The sequence below is a fragment of the Tasmannia lanceolata genome, unplaced genomic scaffold (genome assembly GCF_043159265.1).
Source record: "Tasmannia lanceolata isolate RefF3 unplaced genomic scaffold, GAP_Taslan_0.1 ptg000044l, whole genome shotgun sequence".
NCBI lineage: Eukaryota > Viridiplantae > Streptophyta > Magnoliopsida > Canellales > Winteraceae > Tasmannia > Tasmannia lanceolata.
Genome location: NW_027518721.1, coordinates 15,422,461 through 15,434,304, shown reverse-complemented (window position 1 = coordinate 15,434,304; position 11,844 = coordinate 15,422,461). Strand labels below are relative to the sequence as shown.

General features: G+C 37.4%; 1 protein-coding gene across 1 annotated transcript in view; it reads left to right on the top strand.

Annotated features, from left to right (window-relative positions):
• Window positions 1-7,955: 7,955 nt before the first annotated feature.
• LOC143863281 (pyruvate kinase 1, cytosolic-like) overlaps window positions 7,956-11,844 on the top strand; it is a 39,654-nt gene continuing 35,765 nt past the window's right edge. The window contains exons 1-4 of the mRNA XM_077373968.1: window positions 7,956-8,174; window positions 8,387-8,483; window positions 10,536-10,633; window positions 11,029-11,184. Coding sequence (XP_077230083.1) covers window positions 8,106-8,174; window positions 8,387-8,483; window positions 10,536-10,633; window positions 11,029-11,184 — 420 coding nt within the window. The 5' untranslated portion in view covers window positions 7,956-8,105. The remainder of the gene's footprint in view (window positions 8,175-8,386; window positions 8,484-10,535; window positions 10,634-11,028; window positions 11,185-11,844) is intronic.

Below are 11,844 nucleotides of genomic sequence, written 5' to 3'. Positions count from 1 at the left end.
GAAGGGAAGCAGAATAAATGTAACAAGGGAGATTTTGGTCCTAAAATTTTGATTTTTTATAAATCAGCATTTATTCGTTTTTTCTCAACAAGTGACATTTTTATGTCAATAATGCAACTCTCTGACACATAACAGTAAATAACCCTTTTGAAAATAAGGGACGATAAGGGCTTACACTGTATAAAAACCAACCTTGTAAATTTTGATCCATAACGAAATCGAAATTGGGTAAAGTTGAAACGTTATTTCGACCAAAATTTCGGTCGAAATTTCTTTTTTATGAAATTTCGGTCCAAAATTTAAGGGATATCATCCAAAAATCTGGATTTTTTTATAATTATTTGATATTGTCCCGAAATTTCGGGAATTTAGGCTCGGAAATTACTATCGAAATATATTGGGTGAAAAAATAGCCCTTTATGGATTTAATCTAATTTGGCCCAAAATTTTGAAATTTCAGTTTCGGTGTGTACCAAAATTTAAAACCTTGATAAAAGCTCAAACCTTCTTCTCTTAGATGAGCTATCATTATACGGTGTCTTGTTGATGATAAAAAAAAAACGAACATGATCAAATGCACACTTGGTGACACAGTGGGCCACGTTTAATTACTAACAAAGATCTCATTCGTGAGCCTGACGGGTGCGAAAATCAACGGCTTAAAAAAAGTTCAGGCATCTTTTCCAATCATAGATTTAGAATCATGAGATAAGGGTAATATCAACGGCAATAGGTATCATAGCTCTAATACGAGATTTCTAGACTGGTGTAGTGGGCCCGTTGAATTGCGGGATAGGATTTATCTAGAGTAAACTCTTGTCCATGGCTATTCTTGTCATGGATAGCTCATCTTGAATTGGTTTAATCTTCTGTTTGTGTACATGGTTTTCTAACATCGAGGTGTTTTGAATTGGTTAACACTGTACTAGCTAAGAATTAGTTTTGTCCATTGTTTGATTTAAAATGTTATAGTGTAATGTAATGACATGTAATTGTTATAGTGGGCCCTACATTTGACTGATCATTATTATTGATTTCAGAGACTTTTCCTTGAGTGGCATATAGGCCGATTATGCAATCTTGACATAAAAATGAGCATTTTTTTCATTGATTGTGAAATGTTGCTTGTATGTAGTGCATGGCCATAAGGGAAAATATTAAAGAATAAAATCAGATCATGTTAGAATACGATCAAATCTTCTATGAATTTATTTGATTGGGTTAGATTGGTTGGATTAGATTAGGCAACTACATTAGATTAGGATGATCTTTCTTATTGTTATCTTTTTCTTTCTTTCTTCATCCTTGGGTGCTCTATATAAGCACACTTTGGGATTGTTTGTAATTATTTAAGAATAGTGGAAAATCCCTGATTTGTCATGATATCAGCATTAGATCCTACTAGGGCTTGAGAACAACACACAAGATTTCGTGTCCTCCGGCGGACGGAGATCGCCCGTTCGCCGCCCCGTCCGCGGGTGGCCATCACTACCTGTCACGATCGTTGTTGCTCCTTCTTCTTGCATCTTCATTTATGCACAGTCACAATAATCCTTTAGCCTATTTTTTGTTATTATTTCTTCACCCGAATTGTTGTGTGGATCTCCACCATCCCTCTTTGATATTCTCCCATCTGCTTCTAAAATGCCAGCCAAGATAGCCCGCCATCACTTTATGGGTCGCAACCAGTAGCCTATTACCCACGGTGTTATGAACCTAAATGGTTCGTAATGCGATTGATCTCCTTAGAGGGAAGTCAACCTCTCTACTTCGAGGGAAGGATCAGTCCTCCTTTGTGGAAAAAAGACACAATTTCTTCATTATTTTATAGAAAAGCAAATGAGTGTTTAAATAAAACACTAAGGGATAAACATCGAAAGATCTAGAAAGATCTTATGATAACAATGGAAATAACCAAATAAAGACTAATCTAATCTTGGCTAGTATCCAAATTAATTCTAGTTACTTAATCCACCCTACTTGCCTACTCTACCGTACAAGCAATCCAATAAACAAATCTTCAAAGATCTCACATATCCTAAATCCAACTAATTTATTCTACTATTGCAAGACCCATCTAGGCACGTAACACACGGCCAAAAGACCCCTCCATCTGTTCTTTTAAACTCCCGTCTTCACAAACTTCCTCCCTCCTGCATCAACCCCTAAACCACAACATCTAATGTTACCACGAAAATGCCGAATCTTTCAGCTCCACCCATTTTTCTTATGGCATTGTAAGTCTCATGTGTCAGTCTTCATCTTTATAGCAGATCTATTGAGATTTCCCTAGCCCTTTGCCCAAGAAAACTCTAATCAGGTTCTTTGCCTGCATGTTATTTTCAATCTTTCACGCTATTCGAAACAACAAAGGGACTTCCTGTGGTGTCACTCTCTCTTCCCAAAGCTAGTGCATTTATGAACTCCTGGGATCTGAATCTTTTCACACCCTGAAGAGGAAGAAACAAGTAAGGAGGAGTAAAGTTGCTTGGTGGTTTGCGACACGTTGAAGAGGATGGAAGATTTCAAATCCCACTTTCCATTTTTTACGTGGCATTCTCCATTAGACAATAATCGGCCTCTTTTTTTATACCCATCTTTCCTTTATCTTTTAGCAAACAAGCATGGTTCAAAAATGATAGTGGCACCCCTCACTTTGTCTTTATATGAAATCCCTTTGGTTGCCCCTCGTGAAAGATCCCCAATATTTGAAATTTGCACTCCTATTCTTTATGGCAAGGGATTCATATGATCTTTTATATTTGTTGTCAATATCCTTTGCCATTGTTTTTATTGCTCCTCTCTCTGTTCTTAAATCTTAAGTTCCTTTTCTCTTTGTTTTTTTTTTCTCTCAATTTTTCTCTTCTTTGTTGCCCATTCCAGCATTCATTCATAGTGACCCTTATCTTGCCCTTTCTGGCATTTGGTCCATAGTGACCCATTTTTTGCACATTCCGGCGTTGGTCCATAGTGACCCATTTCTTGCCCATTCCGGCACTTGTCCACAACGACCCATTATCAAAAGGATCGATATCTAAAATCGGTCTATGGAAACTCGTCCATTGATGGCTGAGTATCATTTGGCCTCGTTGAGGCCATGGTTTGTGATCTATTGGCTTTTATAAGCACATCAACAAGTGACGTCTTATTTGGCAACCAATATCCACCATCATCAGTGGCAACAACATCACGGGATATTCATCATCAATTTTTGGAGGATTTTCTTTTCTTATGGGGATTCTATTTTATTATGGAGATTCTAAAGGAGGATTTTATTTTTCATATTTGGAGAATTCTATTGCATCGGGGAATTTTATTATAATATCAAACGCATATCGATTTTCAATCCATATACGTTTGAGGGAGCATATTAGAGAATAAAATAAAATCATGTTAAAATAAGATCAAATCTTCTATGAATTGATTTGATTGGGTTAGATTAGTTGGATTAGATTAGGCTGATCTTTTTTATTGTTATCTTTTTCTTTCTTTGTTTATCCCTTTGGTGCTCTATATAAGCACACTCTGGGATTGATTGTAATTGTTCAAGATTAGTGGAAAATCCCTAATTTAACACAAATGAACACGGATTATTGGATTTTATAGTTGGATATATGATAAGATTATTAGAATACCTCGCTGGCCTTAGAAGATCCAAACCAAGGCCTAGCAACTGGACAGTTCAAATCAATCTAATGGTGGTCTTAGACCCACTATGACGTAGTGACCATGCCCCAATGTATTGCAATGAGGTAGCGCCCTACCCAAGGAACACAACAATCCATGCAGATCCAACTTGGACAACTCTCAATGTGGAGAGAGTGGCGCGGCCCTCTAAAATTAAATAAGGAAGCATACATCTCACTATGGTATGTAGTGTTTGGTTGTCGACCCCAATAATAGATGTAGGGGATTATCAATGTAGAGAGAAAGAGAGAATAAAAAAAAAAGCACAATTCACAGTAAATTCAAGCCAAAATCCAAAAAAATGTGAAATTTGCTTGAATTTCATAGTGAGGATACAAGGGTGACACACCACCCAGCATGCAATGATGTTGGTAGATCATGCTAGGGCTAGTGGGCCTAATGAGTCTTTCCATAAGAACCTTATCATCAGTATAGTTCTTCCAACTCTCAATGCTAAATTTGGTTGTAATAAAACGTACGAGCACTTCAAGATCAAGTTGAAGATATGGAAGAGACAATACAAAATAAATGCATAGTTGCTAGCTTCCAATTATGGATTTGGTTGGGAAGCAGTCAATGGCGGAGTATGGGATGCATATCTAGAGTAGGAATATGGTTTTATGCAAATTTTTATATCGTGTTAAATACAATTACTCTCATATGTGATAAATTTTAATTTATCTTTCATATAGGCACACTCAGATGCAATCAACCATAGAACTAAAATATCTGCTGAGGACTTTGAGGAAGTTAGGATAGTAGTTGACTCGAGGATTTCAATTGGTTTTAATGTCGGACAAGTGCAAGTATTGATACATGGTTTGAGAACGTCGTGATGGAAGACACTGGTGATGAGGCAGATGACTTTGAAGAAGATAATTCGCAAGTGCCGTGTACCTTCTATATCACATCATCGTCAAAGAGGAAGTGTACAACCGAGGGGAGGGCTTTATCCCGCCAAAGGACACTACCACCTACGAACAACAATGACACGGTACAAGCAGCCGCTGCTGATATATTTAGTGAAACTAACGCTCTTAATCCGAAAAATAAGATTCCAAACCTAAATAAAGGATATGCGTTTTAGGGCTCATGAGTTCTTGAATACACCGTAGTTGAAAGAGAGTTTTATAGCGATGGATCTAGAGACACGCATGAGGTATTTAAAATCGAGTTGTGAAAAATATTACCTAAATGGAAGCCAATAGAATGCCAATGATTTGTGAGAATTATATTTTCACAGACTCATGTTTTGCATTATTGATGATGATACTTTTCTAGGTTTTAGATTATTTTGAATTACTGTTGGAAATATCAATGATGTTTCTTGACAATTACTTTTTGTATGATCATGTTATACAATCATTGTCGTCTTTCTCATGTTATATGATCATATATAGCCATTTTTACGAACCAGATTTCTTTCTTTCTTTTTAATGGTTTTATCTTTAGATAATTCCACACAACAAAAGAAAAGAAGAAGCATATGTTCCTTGTGGGAGTGAAGAACTTGCAATTTCTACTATAATGGTTCCCATGGCTGAGACGGGGTTTGGTGGCAGAATGAGAACTCGTTCTTTACGCAGTTTCAAATTTTGAGCCGATTGAGTCCAAAACTGATTACTGTAATCAAGTTTTTGTTTAATTTTGAGTCCGATAATTAGTTTTGGGCTCCGATTCAACCTGATTTTGGCTTGGGTTGGGTGGGCATTTTCTCAAGTTGGGCTTGGTCAACCCGATTTAGTCTAATTGAATATTAAGGCCAAATTGGATGTTTCGTATGTTGAAAAGTTGATAATCAATAAATGTGAGTAGAAATATCTGGACCCATTCAGTGAGGCCCACAATATTTTTATTTGGGCTCCCAATAGAGGCCAACAAACTCCCTATAGTAATTGTGAAAACTTATAATGTAAAACTTTTTTAGTACTTAAGAATCCTCATTTCTTCACGGCTAACACAAAACTTGAAAGCCTCGATCACTCTGAAATCCTTGCTTTAGGAGTCCTAGGAATTCCCAGAGTGACCAAAAATTTGCTAGACTTCCCTAGAGTGACCCGTAATCCCGGGCAATCCCAGAGTAGTCAACAATCCCGCGCGATTAAGCCACCCTCTACTTTCCTCCTTTATATGAGTCTATGCCAGACAACCAAACAGTACTTACCACTATTCTCCACTGTAATTCCAAGCAAATCCTATGCTTGTCTCCTCCCTACTAACTTCTTATTCCACTACTTTCGGAGTCTATGGCGTGCATCCAGACATACCCAAGCCTCCATGGCTTTTGTGCAACCAAACACACTTGAATTGAACCGGCGTTTCCCCACAGCCATGTCTGGCAAACATGAAAACATATTTCAAGGGACTATAACAGCTTCCACCGTATAAAATCTCCTATTTATGTGGCCATTGTGAAAAATGCGTGCGAGGGGAAGAAACATGAGAGGGGCTGGGTGCAAGGAGCATGAAAAGCCCTAAAAATTACGAAAGAGCCCAGTATTTAAGCGCTCCAATTTTTATCATGTAGAATTTAAATGGGTGTTGTAGGAATATTACGGGTTCTCAAAAAGCTCTGAAGACCTTTAAATACTACACGACAAATACGCGGAGCGTATGTTTGTCAAAACAATGGAACACTGAAATCATTTCCCTTGTTTTTTTTCCCACTGTTTTTAGATTTCTATGTTCTATTCGCTCCTTCCCTTTCAAGTCTCTTCCTCCCCATTTATGCTTTGAAAAAAAAATAAAAAATTGACCAAACCAACGGTCATGTTCACTCTATGTCTTTATTTCCAGCACGTGAGTTTTAGAAGTATTTTTCAATATTCTATGACAAGCAGTCTGCAGTATCTTTCACATGGAAAAAGAAGTATTTCGTGGTAGGGATCAGGAGCAGAATATGCTCCGAGGAATGCTTTTTTAGCACGCGAGATATTAATATTACCAGTGGGTCCCACCTTTGACAAGTCAAATGCGTCTGCGCTTAGTTAGACAATGCCTTTAAACTAAACATGGGGCCCCCCCTACTATGTTATCTTACAATCAGGTTACGTTCCACCCTCGCTCTTCCCTCTCTCCAAAAATTAATTAAAAGTTTAAAACATTCCATAATCACGGGGACCGCTGCTATGGCCGTCTCTTCACCGTTTAAAAAATGAGCTGACGTGAGACAACAAGAAACATATGCGTTAATATTGCTATTCCTCCCCCTGCTAAATGTTGCCCCCCCCACCTCAGTAAAACATGAGGAGAAATGATTTATTCACCCCCTTGTCCACCTGGTCTACGCCCTTTCACTGTAAAAAAGAATAGCCATAAATACGCCAAAGTGGGATGGGCCTGGGGAAGAAAAGGGGGCAGATATATAACTTCCCAAACATAATAATGTTCAATAGGGTGGGCCCACACTAATGCAAGGTGTAAGTCTTAAGTGGAGATGGTGGAACCCACTCCTTCAAAACATGGGATGTAAAACTGTGGGTCACACGATGAGCCCAACTCATAATGAATGGGATTGGGTGGAGATAGTAGACCCCACCCAACAAAACATGGGGCGTAAAATGGTGGGCCCACCACATCAAAACATCATGTGTAAAATGGCAGGGCCTAGAAGAGAGGTGTAGAAAATTCAAAATAAATTTATCAGTCAAATAGTTGAATAGTATATTCTCATGGTTTGACTGGTACTAGATGGGGCCCATTCGTGAATAGTATTGATCTGGATCGCTCATTAGATATTTTCAAGGGTCGGTCCAGATCAATTAAGAGCATTAGGGTAAAATATCCTCTCGATTATTTTATTCATTAGTCAAGTAGAAAATAAAGAAAATGTAGGAAGCTTCGTAGAACTTACTTCCCCGACATGGCTTTTGTTTCTGGTGAGCCACCTCTGTTGGTATGAATGTATGATATAAGGGTAATGATTTATTCGCTCCCTCTGTAGGATAATTCACACCACTACTGTAAGATGAATTGACTATAGCAAGCGTTAAAAAGTAATAAAGTCTGCCACATACCCTCCTTTTTCCAGTGGTGCGAATTATCCTAAAATGGGGCGAATTTATCATCTGCCAAAATCACTTTCCGCACCAAGCAAATCAATCTCTTTTATTATTTAACAGCTGTCAAAAGCTATTACAAATTTACAAGTTCCAGAAGCTCTCACTAAAAAACGAAAAGACAAGGTGAGTTTGTGTATTTATGACATGGTAGTGCAGATATCAGTACCCTAGTATATAAAGCAGTTTCAAAGAAGAAATATCTCGTTAGGTCGTCTTTCTCTTCCTGTTTTTAACTTCTTCTTCTTCTTCTGCCTCGGCTGCGCCCCTAGGATTCATTCCTCTGTCCCATTGGAAAATTTTTTCCCTGTATTTCTGCTGTTTGTTATTGCAGATCTTCTTCTTTCCCGATCAGCAAATATGCATGCGACTCACCTCCTCCTTGAAGAACCTATTCGGATGGCTTCCATCCTCGAGCCATCTAAAACGGTAAAAAAAACAAATTCTTATATCCAAGATTTTTTTTTCACTGAAAACTAATCCTTCATATCTCTCATTTTCTTTCTAACAGTTTTTTTTTCTCATCGAATATCAAACTTTAATCAAAGCAATTTACCAGTGAATTTTTTTTCTCTTCTAGGGTTGAATTTTTCTTTATCACTTAATTTGATTTTTTTTCTCTCTATATGATGATTATGTAGAATTTCTTTCCTGCAATGACCAAGATCGTTGGGACGCTAGGTCCCAAATCGCGATCTGTAGATGTGATTTCGGGCTGTCTCAAGGCTGGAATGTCTGGTATGGCTCTTGAAAACTTTCTATTTAATATTCTTTTAATCCGACGAAGTTTTCTAGATCTATAAAAAGTTCGGAAAATTTCGCTATTAATTGCAACTAGTTCATCACATTTTTCTAGTTTCTTTGTTATTTTTACGATGCCTGGTTTGAAATTTGCATTGCTTTGAGATCAGTACTCGTTTCATGTTATAAACCTGAATCGGTTCGTAACGTGATTGATCTTCTTAGAGGGAAGATCGGCCTCTTGATTCACTTCGAGGGAAGGATCAGTCCTCCTTTGTGTAGAGATACAATTTCTAAGATGATTTCTTCATCGATGAAATAAAAGATTACAACTTATTTATAACCCATAGATTTTATGCAACTTTCCGACTTAACAAGAATCTTACTTAAATCTACTTCCTAATTAAATAATAGCTTACTATTCTAAGATTAGGGAATACGCATCCTGATATAGATAAGTGCTAAAAATATTGCCAGCAGCCACATTAATACCAAGAGCCAATTTAGATATTGTTAAATCCTAATTTATTCCACTCTAAGTGGGACCCATCTATCTAGGCACGTCTCATTCCACCCGCCTTGAAATCAACCTTGTCCTCAAGGTTGGAGATTAAATGCTTACTAGTTGGTGAAAAATAAGGTCTTCTTATGTAGGACTTTCTGAAGTTCTTCTCTCTTGCCCTTTTCTTATTCTTACTTCCCCTCGAGCCTTTCTTCTATTCTTCGTCCTACAATGAGTCATCATTTCGCATGTCATCATTAAGGGATGCTATAGCTCCATCTTCAAACGGATCTCATCGCATTGTTCATCAAAGCTCTTTTGCCATGCTTTTTTGAAATGATTACGATTTTGATGCACGGATGGTCGTGGATGATGATCTTCTCGATGGCGTTGGACATGTTGAGAGGGAAGACGGATTTTTCGGCAGCGTACTCGTCTAACTTGACGATACTGAAAATCAACGTGGACTTTCTTTTTTACTTCTCCATTCTTCTTTTCTCCTCTTTTTTCTGTTTCGTCTTTTCTTTTTTATCGTGCATGACTTCTCGATCACCATGTTGATTTTATTCAAGCCTTCCGCAAACTGTTGATGTCCTTCCATCAATTCCAAAACAAGTTCTTTGATCTTCTGAAAATCTTCATGCTTCGAATCCAAAATCTCTGAAGATGTAGCCATGGCGTAGGATTGACCGCTCTGATACCAATTGTTACGAACCCGAATCAGTTCGTAACGTGATTGATCTTCTTAGAGGGAAGATCGGCCTCTTGGTCCATTTCGAGGGAAGGATTTGTCCTCCTTTGTGCAGGGACACAATTTCTAAGATGATTTCTTCATTGATGAAATGGAACATTACAACTTATTTATAACCCATAGATCTTATGCAACTTTCCTACTTAACAAGAATCTTACCTAAATATACTTCCTAATAGCTTACTATGCTAAGATTAGGGAATATGCTAAGAGTCCTATCAAATCTCCGTATCCTAATACAGATAAGAACTAAAAATATTGCTAGCAACCACATTAATATCTAAAGCCAATTTAGATATTGCTGAATCCTAATTTATTCTCCTCTATGTGGGACCCATCTATCTAGGCACGTATAATTTCACCAAAGTTAGGGCCCATGCCCCAAATATCTCCGATATTTTCAAAATACATTGATTTTATCGCCATATTTTGATGAAAGTAAAATGACAAAATCTCGAAATAATCCGGAGAATTTAAAAAAATATAGCGATATTTTCATTTGCCGAGATAATATCACGATATTTTTATGAAATTTTATATTTTATATTTTTTCTGAATTTAGATATTTTTATAAATTTTTAAATAATTTTATTTTATCGTTTTTTTCCTGATATAAACCCTAAAAAATAAAAAAAGAGTAATACATGCCGAGATTTTCCCTTGTCGAGAAATTCCCGAGAACAATATTTGTGACATAGGTTAGGGCTTAGTTTGTCATTTTTGTGTTTATCTTTTATTAATTTTTTTGAGAAGGGTATGGTGGAGAGTTATCATGTTTGAATTCACTTTGCGACAGTGGCACGGTTCGATTTTTCGTGGGGAGATACTGATTATCATCAAGAAACACTCGAAAACCTGAAGACTGCTGTCAAGAGCACTAAGAAGCTATGTGCGGTAAGTTTGATCTTTTCATTCCTTGTTTTCTTTTGAAATCCTTCTAATTGTTGTACCAATTTATGGACCCCGATTGCAATTCGGTTCATTGTTTCATGTACTGTGAATGTTTCATTTTTGATATTTTATATGATATCCCATTTGAATGAATACTAGACTGCTAGTAATGGGATTTTTTGAAGTTAAATTGTTTGATGATGTCCTACATGTTAGATGGGGCTGTGCTTTTTCCTCCCTTGTCCATTCTTTCTTTCTGAGCAATGAGGCATGTCGCTTGCTTACTTACTATTGGTCTTATTTTAAGCCATTTTTTTCTGTTTTGATTACTTAAGACAATGTTATTTTTCACTTCAAAACAAGTATAATAGAGAATATCAATGTCTTTTTTTTTTCAGGTTATGTTAGATACTGTGGGCCCAGAGTTGCAGGTTGTCAATAAAATTGAGCGTTCTATTTCACTCGAAGCGGATGCCTTGGTTGTTCTGACTCCAGATCAAAATCAAGAAGCATCTTCGAAGGTCTTGCCAATAAATTTTGATGGACTAGCCAAGGTAAGCAATTCTCCTTTTCATATTCTTATTTCTCCGCCTTTCCTTTATAATTTTATCTTGACATTGTGAGCTATGACATTTGAGGAATCGCACTCCACTATCAATGGTAAAGATAAATGTTCCACCGACCATTTAAGCCTCCACAATAATGCTTTGGCCTCCGCCTCATTTGAGTTGCAAATACCGACGGGGCTTGAAAAGGACATCCACATCCTTCCTTTCGGAATCACGGATCAACCACCAATACCCGCCGGACCCGGTTTATCTATTGCACTCCCATCAAAATTCAATTTAAATGACCCGGAGGGAGTGGGCAGCCACCTAGGGGCGGGACGACTCTTAATTTCTTTCTCCAATAGAATAGCCCACCCGTTGCGCATAATTTCAGCTGTTGAGTATGATGAAGATATGCTGCTCTCTCGAGCCCATGCAACCAAATCCACTTTGATATCTGATACTAACTTGCCTATGTACTTTTCTTTATCGTAAAAATTCCTTCGATTTCTTTTACCCCATATGTGCCATAAGATCGCTAATGGAACAAGGCTCCAAAGAGAACGCCTCATCTTTCCAAAAGGGCAACCACTTCAATGTAATAGCGTTTTGTTGATCGAGCGATGGAAAACCCATGAAATTCCAAAGCTCCTAATGATGGTCATC